The 14,036-nt window shown below is 45.0% G+C and overlaps 1 protein-coding gene across 1 annotated transcript in view; it reads right to left on the bottom strand.

Annotated features, from left to right (window-relative positions):
• got1 (glutamic-oxaloacetic transaminase 1, soluble) overlaps nt 1-13,001 on the bottom strand; it is a 57,294-nt gene extending 44,293 nt beyond the window's left edge. The window contains exons 1-3 of the mRNA XM_041210243.1: nt 12,733-13,001; nt 4,929-5,110; nt 3,275-3,398 (exon numbers count right to left, since the gene is read on the bottom strand). Coding sequence (XP_041066177.1) covers nt 3,275-3,398; nt 4,929-5,110; nt 12,733-12,853 — 427 coding nt within the window. The 5' untranslated portion in view covers nt 12,854-13,001. The remainder of the gene's footprint in view (nt 1-3,274; nt 3,399-4,928; nt 5,111-12,732) is intronic.
• Between the last annotated feature and the right edge of the window lie 1,035 nt (nt 13,002-14,036).

The raw sequence follows: 14,036 nt of genomic DNA, 5'->3' as shown, positions 1-14,036 counted from the left end.
AAAGAGTTTAATCCAAAGTTTAATTTGGCAAAAGGCAAGAAGATTAAGTGTAATCTATTGATTTGCAAAAATAATCCTAATTATAAAAGAAAACTTTACTAACTCTTAGTTAGCTCTTGGTGCCATGTTAGGCTTTGAAACAGCTTGAAGCAGGGGAGCAGCAGATATTTTGCTTAGAATTCCCACTAGTGATAGGAATCTCCTTTCATAATACTTGGTATTAAGAAGCAATGCTGGAGATTACATTTAACCCTCGGTGATAAAAGCCTTTCAAATAGACTACACATTGGCTTGGAGAACGTAATAAAGGATTGGCAACTAAGAATTGTTAGAATCTAATAATTTATTATAACCCAGCTGATATAATGGGATAGGCACCCAATGAATAACATGGCTCACTTTAATATCTATCTAGAGAATTTCCCAAGATTTATGTCAGTACTATAATCGCTGGCAAAACAAATGTCAACATAGCTCAGAACACAGGTACCAGTAAATATAGATGAATGCCCTTTTACCTATTAGCTCCTTCCCTTTTTCTTCTGCTACTGGTGCGACTCTTTGCTGGGGTTTAGTTCAACATAGTTCACGCACTCATTAATCATAATGGACCTTGACAGGGAGTGTCAATAGGCAACAGGCAATGTCGAGAGTGTCAGAGCCAAACCCAACTGTATTCTCATTTCGTTCATATTCAAATTCACATTCGCACACATGGACTGGATGATGAATGATCAGGAGTAGGAACCAATGTCAAATTTCTCATCTAACCTTGGGCTGCTCATGTTAACTGCAGTGCTCCTACCACTGACTAGGTCAATGAATTCAAAGGACCAAAAGTCAAAACAGGCCTACTAGGCCGATTTGGCTCACTTGCTCAATTGAATAGGTACTTTTTGCCTGAGATGGGGGGCCTGCTGTCCTTTTTTTTTCTAGAGGAGGTGTCATCCTTCTTTCCTTGGTTTCCTCTGCATACACACCACCTATCGTGCAAAGGATTAAACATGGATGCTTGTTCCCAGGCCATCATCAATGTCACAGTAACACTATCCCTTGGGAGACATATGCAAGAGCAGTAGACCTTTCCTCCGTGGTGGGAAACCACTTGTTTGCCATTTGGCAACCTGCTCACATCAGCATGGTTGAGATTGGGAGAGCCGGGTAAGGAATCAAAGCTGTTGATCACATTTTGTACTCCTTTGCGCCTTTGACCCAATATACTTTGCCACAAAATCTTCCATTTAATTTAGTTTTTAGCTTAATCAATTTCTATTATTTTACAACTGGAAAGGCAATTTGGTGACAATTAAGACCATTTATGAGGTTGTCTCATGAGGAAAGGTTGGAGAGGCTAGGCTTGTATCCACTGGAGTTTAGAGGAGTAAGAGGACTGAAACATACAAGATCCTGAGGGGTCTTGACACAGTCGATGTGGAGAGGATGTTTCCTCTTGTGGAAGAATCTAGTACTAGGGGCCACTGTTTAAAAATAAGGGATTGCCGATTTAACGTAGGACATAGATGAGAATTTTTTCTCTGGGAGTTGAGAGCCTTTGGAACTCTTCCTCAAAAAGGCGATGGAAGCAGAGTCTTAGAATAGCTTTAAGACAGAGATAGATAGATTCTTGATAAGCAAAGGGGTGAAAGATTATCAGGGGTAGGTGGGAATGTGGAGTTGAGGTTACAATCAGGTCAGCCATGATCTTATTGAATGGTGCAGCAGGTTCAAAGGGCTGAGTGGCCTACTTCTGCTCCTAATTCGCATGTACGTATGTTAAAAAAAAGCTTTATTACAGTTTGTGCCCTCATAACCTGCAATAAGAGAATATTAAACTGAACCTGTATCCCACAGCAAGTTACTGTGGAACGTGAAACTTATTTTCAAAACCATGTCCACAACATCCAGCTACTGAAATATTAATAATGCCAGCATTTGATTAAAGGCATTAAATCAGAGACTGGAGTGGGCTACGCATTGATCTCTCAGCTCAGATGGATGGGATTTCAATGTCTTCTCATTGCTGTGAAATGGGTTTTTGCCAAGTCATTCCAGTTCCTGGTAGGCACAGGCCCATAGCACAAAACTTCCCATAACCTGACAATATCAGAATGGCTGATGTGGGGAAAGATTGCACAGAGGTAGGCAACATTTTGTAACGCACACTGCTGTGCCAAGGTTAAAGTAATTTTATTCTGTGCTTTACCAGATTTGGAACTGCCTAATGCAGAGCAGACTGGAAGTAACTGGGAGCACTTGCCTTGATATGCATAAACAAGCTCAAAAACAGTGGCTAAGCAAGTAGTTTGAGCTTTCGCTTCCTTCAATTAAAGCTGTTATCCCACAATTGCATTTTTCTTTTGCTTTGCTAGTTACGCAGAAACCAAACCCTGAAAAATGTTCTTGCATCACAAATTGCTACGGCCTACTTACAGAGTGCCTGAAACAGAAATTGTAAGCTTCCACCCGGAATTTGATGTTGCAATGATTGTGAAACTGTCAGCATCTGCCACTCTTACTGGAAAAAAACTGAACTTCTGACATCCATAGTTAACAAAGGAAATCTAGAAGTTGCTGTCAATGACACCTATCAATGATAGGCAGCTCCTCCATAGAATGCACTGCTGCAATCTTCATTGATATAATCAACACAGAATGAATTGATGTATATTTCACATTTTTCATGCACAATTCTCGCTATAAAAGCCATGGAAAATGTTAAACCTTGCTGAATGAGGTGTAACTAAGTGTTTAAACAGTATACTAAATCATAATTACTCCTGAACAATCCCCCTGACCCTGAAAAACTAACTTTAAAATAATGCAGCGTCATTCCAAGATGAACATTTTAAAAATCTATATTTCAAATATAGAGTTTTTGATATTTCAGCTTGATCTTAATCCCGTGTATGCCCCAATCTTTATTCTGATTTCTATAAAATGTGAATTGTATTTCCTGCTTTGCCATCTGTGAGAATTCTGATGACTGATCGGCCTGACTCCACTGTTGCCAGATGACACCAAATTCCAAAGTCCTTACACAATAGAGAAAAGCAGCACTAGTGCAGCTGCATTTCTGTCTGCAGCTTTGAGAGGTCAGTTGAGAGCACCGCCTCTTCACCACTGACCTTAAAATTTGAGCTGACGCCACATCAGCACAACTGCCTCTTAGTTCAACCCTCCAGGCAGTTCATGGTCATCAGCAGAAAGCAATTTATTCAGCTGAGCTCTTGCACACATTAAAAGCCACTCAAAATTTTATAAGGTAAGCACATACCCCACGTCGGTGCAGAAACATATAAAGGCGTGGATGTATTGTTAGTTCCGTTATACCAAAGGCGCAGAAAGTCACCACCAATGCGAAGTGCACCAGTTCCTCCTAAACACTGCACACCGCCAACCTGTCATAGGAAGGTCACAGATACAAAATAGGCAACAGTAAAAAAACTGTTTCTGTGGTGAATTCATTATGTTGCTGTTTGAAGCAAAAAGAGAGAAGCTTTTTTTATTTTTTCTACAAACAACAAGATGAATTCTTTCTCACTACTAATACCACTACTTTGCAAAAGAAAATAATCAGCTGAGCAGATTAAGATGTGAGCACTCTCAGCTCAACCTCAGAACCCCACAATAGCAATTCCATGTGGTACCAATGGGTATGGCAGCGCAAGTGGTGCTGTTACTGATTAGTAATCACAAGCCCTGGACTAATGAATTGGAGACAGCAGTTCAAATCTCAGCATAGCAGCTGGGAAATTATTTAATTAAATACATCTACAATTAAAAGATCTAGAATTAAATCAGTAACAGTGACCATGAAAGTACTGGATTGCTATAAAGGCCCACCTGATTCACGGATGTCCTTTAGGGCTGGAAGTCATATGTGACATGATACTCTCTGCTACAAATCACTCAAGTGTACTCATGGTTCAATATACTCATGGTTCAATGTTCTCAAGGGCAATTAGAGGTTGGCAACAAATGCTAACCTTGCCAGTGACCTAATACCCCATGAATGGATTTTTAAAAATTAGATAACCGGGGCAGACATACAAAAACTGTAAAATGGATGTAGTGCCAAGCATATCCGTCAATTAAAGATACAATTTAAAAAAGGGTCTGGGGTCTGATCAAATGAAAACGTAGGATTTAAAATAAACCATTTACCAGCTTCCAGACAAGGCTATGAAGTTAATGATTGCTGTAATTTCACTGTTGGTTTATTAGAGTCCCATATACCATCAAAAACATCTAAAATATTCACTTCCCATACAATGTGCTTTTGCAGGTGGCTTTTGGTTGTATCTTTGAAATTGGATTATCCAATTATCTAATATTATGCTCTCCCTCATTCTTTCAAAAGTGCACAATGTTACACCGTAATCGTACTGGATTTTCTATATTTGCTAATTTGCCACAAATTTTGGGCATTACTATAAAAGCACTTTTGGTGCTTTTGCCCAAAGCACCAATGTACAAGTATGGACTTGGCTACCTGATAGTTTTGAAGGACAATGGTTAGCAAAATATAAGCCAGGTCTTATTCAAAGTTGTCTTGCCTTAGCAATACTCCAGCACTGCTATCCAGTCAGTGTAAAATCTATTACAAGCTGCACAGAAAGTCAACATCAATGCAAGAGCAGCAGTTCAAGCTAAATAATCCACGAGTTCCACAGGACAAACATAACCCTGTACATATTCATTAACAGGAATTCAGGAAACATTTGAAACTGAATCTTATTTAAATTACAGTATTGGGATGAAAATAAAATCACATCTGCATCTCCAATCAGGCATTTAAGTTAATCTTTGCTGTAATTTTACTGATGCTTTGTAGAACTGCTTGCACAACATTGGAAATATTGCAATACTAATGCAACTTCTCAATTTGTGCTTAAAATGTTAAGGATTAATCAAACTGGGAGACTCACCCTGTTTTCTGCAATGGCAGGACTGTCCTTTCCAAGAACTAGCTCACAAGCTCGTTTGGTGTACTCTGGAAGGCCCAGGATGGGCACATATTCATGATTAAGATTGGTGTCACTAGCAATCTGTTGTTCCACTTTCCTCACTACAGGCAAGACCCAGGGTTGACCTTCATCTGTACGATAAGCTGCAAGAGGCAAGAGGGAAGAAAGGGGAGAGTAAATGAACAACTTTATTACATAGCACAGTTAAAGCACAAATACACTGCAACTGCCTGTGGTACTTGTCTGCCAATTCAAGGTATATTTTAAAATGGAACTTGGTAAAAAGTAATGTTTAAAGATACAAGTTAGTCACACAGCTATCTTGAGAACAGGGTTAAAGTTTACATCTGTTGCAGTCTGAGCATAATGTAACTTTTGAAAACATGCAGAGCTATGAAACTGCAAGTTCAGAGAAAGGAGACAATAATATCAAGGAACTCACTTCAAAAGTTAATAAAAGTAAAACTTGGCATTTCAGAAAGCTTTCTCAGCCAACTGAAGCTCAAAATAACACTGGTGCAGGAGTGTGCGGTTCTACTGAACAAGTATTAGAATTGATCACAGATTTGCAGTTCTCACTAAATCACTGGATATCACATCTCCTTCTTGTACAGGCTGAGATAGTACTACAGCAGTAGGTAAGTAAGTTATTTTCCAGAAATTTAAACACTGGGTGCCAAGATAATTTGTGGAGATCAATCTGATCTCAGTAGTTAATAAAACACAGCATAGCAAGCAAACAGGTAATTGCATGCTACAGATGATGTAGCCTGAGCTGAGCTAGTCACTCCTGCCAGAATTGGCCTTGGCTGCCATTCTCACTCATTTCTGTAGGATCACAATTTAAGAATGGTCACTCAGGTGATGCAGTCAATCTGCATGAGCATATACCTTAGTGTAGGTCTGCATCTTGAAAAGGAGGGAATAATGATTCCCTCCCAATGCAGGTCTGGAACAAGTAAAAATTAGAATTTTTTGACTGCAATAGGAAACTGATTGCAAATGAAATATATGTATTCAAAGGAAATCGATTTTAATATTTATAAGCAATCAGCAAATTGCTCACAGTCAGCTGATTATTTTTAACCAAAAAAGATTTGGATAGAATGCAAGGGGCTACAGAAACTCTTTGCAGAGCCACCCAATGGTAAAGCCATTAATTACATTTTGAAGAAAACAGCGGAATGGACTCCACATCCACCCTGTCAAGACCCCTCAGAATCTTGTGTTTCAATCGAGTCACCTCTTTCTCTTCTAAACTCCAGCAGATACAAGCCCAGTCTGTCCAATCTTTCCTCATAAGGCAACCCACCCATTCCTGGTATTAGTCTGGTAAACCTTCTCTGAACTGATTCCAACGCATTTACATCCTCCCTTAAATAAGGTGACCAATACTGTGCGCAATACTTCAGATGGGGGAATAAACTGGACCAGATATGGGAGAGAGGAAAATAATATAGAATTTATAGCATACAAATGGACCATTTATCCCACCTGGTCTATGCCAGAATTTCTGCTCCATTTGAACTTCCTACTTCACTATATTTCATCCACCCTATCAGCATATTTTTCTATTCCTATCTCTTTCTTGTGTCCATCTAACTCACCCTTAAATGCATCTATGCTTACTAACATTCTGACCACTCTCTGGGTAAAGAAGCTTCTCCTGAATTCTTTACTGGATTTATTACTGCCTATCTTATATTTATGCCTCCTAATTTTTGGACTCCCCCACAAGCGGAAAGATCTTCCCTGCACTTACGATGTTTAAAACCCCACATAATTTTACAAACTTCTATTAGGCCAAGGAGGCTGTGGTGTAGCGGTAATGTCACAGGACAATGCCCAAGAGGCCCAGATTTGAATCCCACCAGAGCAGATGGTGAAATTTGAATTCAGTAAAAAAAATCTGGACCATTGTCGATTGTTGTAAAAACCTATAAGGTTCACTAATGCCTTCCCTTTAGGGAAGGAAATCTGCCATCCTTACCTGGTCTGGCCTACATGTGACTCCAGACCCACATCAATGTGGTTGGCTTTAAATGCCCTATGAAATGGCTCCACAAGCCACTCAGTTCGCAATAATAATAAATACTGGTCCAGCCAGTGGCGCCCACATCCCACGAACGAATAAAACAAAACTTCTCAGTCCTCTCCTTTCTCGAGAAGAATCTAAGCCTGCTCAGTCTTTCCTATGTTATGTTAGAGATGAAGGGAAGGAAAGAAGGAGAGACAGCGAAGGATAAAAGTGATCAGTGGGCTGTACCTTAGTCAAGGATTGGGAGGGAATTTCAATGTCCCCTTTTCAGGGCAGGGGAAAAGGCAGTCAGCTAAGTAATCTTTCCAGGGCTTAGGAGTTTGAAGCACAAGCGTCAGCAGGAGGGGAGGGAGGGGGCGCAAGATCCAAGGGACACAGGCCATTGAGTGAACAGAGCTTGTAGCACTCTGCAGGATTGGGGCTAGGGAAGGAAGCGGTATTGGGCCTGCCTGTTGAGTAAAGCATATTTATGCAGGGTAGTTCCAGGGAGGAAAAAACCTGCACATCACAATTCCCAAATTAAGGGCCAGCATATTCCTGCATTGCCACCCAGTGGGTTTCTGCTAAAATTGCAATCCGACTTGCAAAGTCAGATTGAGTGACGGGCTTTACACTTGCACGACAGATATTTAATCTCCTATATCTATTTCAAGTAAATGCTGACAGCTTGTAAAAATAGTTCTCATTGATTTGATTTTACGACCCAAGTATTACAATACACAGCATTTTAAAAAGAATTTTATTAAAAGTGTATTAACCATTATGTTGGGATTAAGTTCCTCATACCTAATCCAAACATTGTGAAATAGATGGTTCATTGCAACAAAAGCGAGAGTGCTGACACCATATCTGAAGCTGATATCCTATTTATAATTGATAGATAGGTTTCAAGTGAAAGCAAATGGCGAATACACAGGCTGCCAGGGTTGAAATCTACACCTCTTTTATGCTGGGGACCAGATTCCAAAGTACTGGATCACCGGATTAACTGGCCCTCTCCTCTGCATTCCCACTTTGGATTGGTTTTCATCAATAGAGGATCAGAGAGGAAGCTTCCAGTGTATCTTTTCTCTTATTGGTCTTTTTTTAAAAAAAAACAGCCTTCCCCAGAAGATTAACAGGCGCTCGGGCTTGTGGGATGAGGATTAAACGGTAATTTTTTTTTTTATGTGTCTCATAGTTTTTAGAACAAGGTGTTTGGGGGAAGAGGAGAAATAAGCTGCTTCTGGCTTTGATTTCTATTATCCTATGAAATGGCTGTGTATTACTGCATCACTGTTGAGCCAACAGCCAGAATAGCACAAACACTTTTAAACCATTGCATATTAATATTACAGCACAATTCCATCCGAAACTTTTGCACATGCTTCCACATGAAAAACTCATGCCCAGCAATGACTCAAATTAGTTTTCTAGTTTTACCCGTTTGACTAATTTTATCTAGTAATGAGGAAGCTTATTGTCTAACAACCCCCTATACTCGCTGACCTACACTGTGTTGAAAGGCCAGGAACCATTGATTTAAAATCCATTTCTGATATCTTGCGCATTCCTGATTTTTTCATTCCACTGCTGGCAGCCATGCCTTCAGCTACCTACACTCCAGGTTCTGAGGAACCCTCCATAAACCTCTCTGTCTCTTTAACCAAACTTTTCGTCACCTGCCCCAAGATGGTCTTGTGTGTCAATATTTGCTGTTACGGTCCAGTGTTGGTGTTACATAATTTTTTTTTAAAAATTCGTTCACGGGATGTGGGCTTCGCTGGCTGGGCCAGCATTTATTACCCATCCCTAGTTGCCCTTGAGAAGGTGATGGTGAGCTGCCTTCTTGAACCGCTGCAGTCCATGTGGTGTAGGCACACCCACAGTGCTGTTAGGAAGGGGGTTCCAGGATTTTGACCCAGCGACAGTGAAGAAACAGCAATATATTTCCAAGTCAGGATGGTGAGTGGCTTGGAAGGGAACTACCAGGTGGTGGTGCTCCCACCTATCTGCTCCCTTGTCCTTCCAAATGTTAGTGGTCGTGGGTTTGGAAGCTGCTGTCTGGGGAGCCTTGGTGTATCTTGTAGATAGTGCACACTGCTACTACTGTGCAGTGGTAGGGGGAGTGAATGTTTGTGGATGGGTAGCCAATCAAGCAGGCTGCTTTGTCCTCGAGGGTATCGAGCTGAGTGCTGTGGGAGCTACACTAATCCAGACAAGTGGAGAGTTCTCCATCACACTCCTGACTTGTGCCTTGTAGATGGTGGACAGGCTTTGGGGAGTCAGGTGCTGAGTCATTAGTCGCAGGATTCCTAGCCTCTGACCTGCTTTGTAGCCACAGTATTTATATGGCTAGTCCAGTTCAGTTTCCGGTGAATGGTAACCCCCTAGGATGTTGATAGTGGGAGATTCAGCAATGGTAATGCCATTGAAGGTCAAGGGGCAATGGTTAGATGCTTTCTTGTTGGAGATGGTCATAGCTTAGCAGTTGTGTGGTGTGAATGTTACTTACCACTTGTCAGCCCTGGATATTGTCCAGGTCTTGCTACATTTGGACATGGACTGCTTCAGTATCCGAGTCATCACGAATGGTGCTGAACATTGTACAATCAGTGAATATCCCCACTTCTGCCCTTATGATGGAAAGAAGGTCATTGATGAAGCAACTGAAGATAGCTGGGCTGAGGACATTACCCTGAGGAACTCCTGCAATGATATCCTGGAACTGAAGTGACTAACCAACAACCAAAACTACCTTCCTTTGTACTAGGTATGACTCCAACCAGTGGAGAGTTTTCCCCCTAATTCCCATTGACTCCAGATAAATGCAAGTAGTTGTTGAGTAAACAGGAGTAGTTTGATTTTGACATTAAGATATGAAGCCTTAAATGCCGAAGGACAAATAGTTGATACAACAGTTCACTGCAAGTGGCAAGAGATATACTTATTGCATGTGAGGGGATAGGGTAAGCTTGCATTGATGTAAATGACAAAGCAAATACACTGGTCTTTTGGGAAGCAATGTGGTAATGACCAAATTAACAGTATCTGAATGTTTTCCTTGCTGAGGAAGTGAGAAATAGCAAATGTAATACCAGTATTCAAGAAAGGAAGAAAGAGAGAAAATAGGGAACTACCAGTTATACTGTCATCCATCATAGATAGAATTGCTAGAATTCATTATTAAGTAGTAACAGAGCACCTAGAAAATCACAATTTGATTAGGCAGAGTCAGTATAATTTTATCAAAGGGCTAGTGTATTTGAAAACTCAATTAGAGTTGTAACTAGTAGGGTAGATAAAGGGGATCCAAAGGATATGTTTGGATTATCAAAAGGCATTCAATAAGGTGCCTGACACAAGGGTTGTTACACAATCAGGGCTCATGGGTATGGGGGAAGTGTATCAGCGTTGTCAGAGGATTGGTTAAAGGACTGAAAACGGAGTAGGAATAAACAGGCTATTTTCAGGTTGGCAGAATCCCTACATTGTGTTGTCTTGCAGAGAGAGCGAGGGCAAGGGCATCCCAGGGATCCGGACGAACAGTCAGAATAAACAATAGTGCCCTGAATTCCAAGATAGCTGGTACCAAGGCTATCATGTTTTAATTCAGTCAGGGACTGGCAATGACATTTCAACACCCTGGTAAGGATCGGAGAGTTGGAAAAACAGATTAGCGTCAGGAACCATGAGTCAGTGAACTTGTCTTGGCAGGTAGATGGGTAGGTAACATATCGTGCAACTAGGCAGGTCATAGATATGAATAGGCTAAGTCATTCTCCAGAGGGTTGGTCGAGCAGAAAGAATACAAGAAGGGATTTCCCCAAGGTGTAGAAATATTTGGTTAGGGACTTGGGACCATCCCACAGGTTGCACTGGAGGGGGTGCAGGGGAGATTTACCAGGATGTTGCCTGGGCTGGAGCATTTCAGCTATGAAGAGAGACTGGGTAGGCTGGAGTCGCTTTCCTTAGAGCAGGGAAGGTTGAGGGAGGGACCTGATAGAGGTATACAAAATTATGAGGTGCACAGATAGAAAGAAGCTTTTCCCCTTAGTGGGGGTGTCAATAACAATAACCTTAAGGTAAGGGGCAGGAGGTTTAGAGGGGACTTGAGGAAATTTTTTTCACCTAGGAGGGTTGTTGGAATCTGGAACACACTGAGGGGGTGGTGGAGGCTGGAACACTCACAACACTTAAATGAGCACTTGAAAACCACAAGCATACAGGGCTACAGGCCAAGCACGGGAAAATGGGATTAGAATAGATAGGTGCTTGATGGCCAGCACAGACACGATGGGCCAAAGGGCCAGTTTCTGTGCCGTGTAACCCTATAACTCTTGCCTGAAGGGTCACAGGGAACACGGATGGTCAGCGGTGTCTAAAATACTCGCTGGGGGGGTGGGGGGGGGGGCAAGGGCAGCATCCGCTGCCCAGCCCTGGTTGCCCTTGGGCGGAGAAGGTGGGCCATTTCAGAGGGCAGTCAAGGGCCAGACCCTGGGCCTGGGAGTCACATGTGTGTGTGTGTGTGTGGGGTGGGGGCAGACCAGGCTGAAATGCGGCCGACTTCCTCCCCCTGAACAACATGGTTTCATGGTCACCATGGCCGAGGTGACCTTCCAATGCCAGACTCACCAGCTGAAGCCCTGGGGGTGGGGGGGAGAGAGGAGGGTGGGGGGAGGGGGGGGGGGGGGGGGGGGGGGGGGGGGGGGAGAGGAGAGGGGAGAGAGGGGGAGAGGGGAGCAAGGAGAGAGGGGAGAGAGGGGAGAGAGGGGGGGAGGGGAGGGGAGAGAGAGGAAGGGGAGAGGGGAGAGAGGGGGAGGGGAGAGAGAGGAAGGGGAGAGGGGAGAGAGAGGGGAGGGAGGGGGAGGGAGGGGGAGGAAGGGGGAGGAAGGGGGAGGAAGGGGGAGGAAGGGGGAGGAAGGGGGAGGAAGGGGGAGGAAGGGGAGAGGAGGAGAGAGGGGGAGGGAGGGAGAGGAAGGGGGGAGGGGAGAGAGAGGAAGGGGGAGAGGGAGAGAGAGGGGAGAGAGAGAGGGGAGAGAGAGGGGAGAGAGAGGGGAGAGGGGAGAGAGGGGAGGGAGGGGGAGGGAGGGGGGAGGGAGGGGAGAGGGGGAGGGGAGAGAGAGGGGGAGGGGAGAGAGAGGGGGAGGGGAGAGAGAGGGGGAGGGGAGAGAGAGGGGGAGGGGAGAGAGAGGGGGAGGGGAGAGAGAGGAAGGGGAGAGAGAGGAAGGGGAGAGGGGGAGGGAGGGGGAGGGAGGGAGAGGAAGGGGAGAGGGGAGAGAGGGGGAGGGAGGGAGAGGAAGGGGAGAGAGAGGAAGGGGAGAGGGGAGAGAGGGGGAGGGAGGGAGAGGAAGGGGAGAGGGGGAGAGAGGGGGAGGGAGGGGGAGGGAGGGAGAGGAAGGGGAGAGAGAGGAAGGGGAGAGAGAGGAAGGGGAGAGAGAGGAAGGGGAGAGAGAGGAAGGGGAGAGAGAGGAAGGGGAGAGGGGGAGGGAGGGGGAGGGAGGGGAGAGAGGGGGAGAGAGGGGGTCGAATCCCTGCCATGGGGGTCCATGAGCCGGGGCCCATTCACACGGTGAGGGCCGGCCGGGTAACGCTGCTTTCGCCCAATGGGCGGTGTCCCCGCCCGCCCGCCCGCCCGCCCGCCCGGGTTCCCCGCCGCCGGGCCTCCCGCCCGCCCGGGTTCCCCGCCGCCGCCGCCGCCGCCGCCGCCGCCGCCGCCGCCGCCACCCCCCCCCACCCAATCCTTACCTCCCACTCCCAGGTTGACCTTCTTGGGGTGCGGGTCCTCCCTGAAGTCGGCGGTCAGCTTGAAGACGGCGACGGGCGCCGCCAGCGGCACCGCAGCAAAGAGCGAGGAGGCGCACGCCATTGCCACCCGGAGCGGGAGAGAGTGAGTGAGTGAGTGAGGGGGGAGGAGGAGGAGGAGGAGGAGGAGGGAAAAGGAGAGGACGGGTTCCCGGCGCTGCCAACAATGACCTTCAGCTCCACCTCCACACGCCGCCGCCTGAACAAACCTGATGCCGGCCTTTGTGACGTCACCCACCGATCGACAGCCCGCCCCACCGGTCAGCGCCAGGAGCTCGGACCCCGCCCCTCCGACGATTGGTTGAGCTCGTCGCGGGAGGCGGGGTTTCCAACGCCATCAGGTTAGGTTGGACCCGCAGCCGGCCCGCGCGGTGTTCTGGGTATTGCTGTGTTTTACCTGGGCGCCTTACAACAACAACTGAGCATTTTTTGTGGGAGGGGTCGACCTATCATGTCCATGACGTCTCTGTCAGAGCCATTGAGCTGGTCCCTTTCCCCTGTAGCCCTGCAAGATACCTTCCCCTCAGATAATTATCCACTTCCTTATTATCAGTTATTCCATTATTGAGGAAAGTGACATTTTCCCCTTCCTACAACATAGAAAAGTTACAGCACAGAAGGAAGCCATTCAGCCCATCTTGTCCATGCCAGCCCGAGGACACCCAGGTGCCCTTTCTAATCCACACCTTCCTGCATCTGGCCCGTAGCCCTGCACCTTACAGCAATTTAGGCGCAGATCCAGGTACTTTTTAAAAGAGTTTAAATCTCCAGATCCTCTCTCTTCCCCACAAAAATATTACATAAGATCAAGAGGAGGCTGTCCAGCCCCTTGAGCCCATTCCATCAATTAACGCAAATCATAGATGCTCAGTATCTGAAATTCTTTTATCCACCTTGCTTCTGTATCCCTTGTTACAACCTGGTTCGGGACCAGCAGCTTTTAGTTTAACATAAAAGCAAAAAAATTGCGGATGCTGGAAATCCGAAACAAAAACAAAAATACCTGGAAAAACTCTGACAGCATTTGCGGAGAGGAATACAGTTAACACTTCGAGTCCGTATGACTCTTCCGTTTCGAGTCCGTATGACTATTCACCAGAACTAAGTTAACTGTATTCCTCTCCGCAGATGCTGTCAGACCTGCTGAGTTTTTCCAAGTATTTTAACTTTTAGTTTAAAGTTGACAAAGTTTGAAATCCCAGTTACCCACTAAGAGAATAGTGCAACAAGATTCCATGGTTTTAAAC

This window comes from Carcharodon carcharias, chromosome 17, assembly GCF_017639515.1.
Source record: "Carcharodon carcharias isolate sCarCar2 chromosome 17, sCarCar2.pri, whole genome shotgun sequence".
Lineage (NCBI taxonomy): Eukaryota > Metazoa > Chordata > Chondrichthyes > Lamniformes > Lamnidae > Carcharodon > Carcharodon carcharias.
This window is presented reverse-complemented; position numbering and strand designations above follow the sequence as displayed.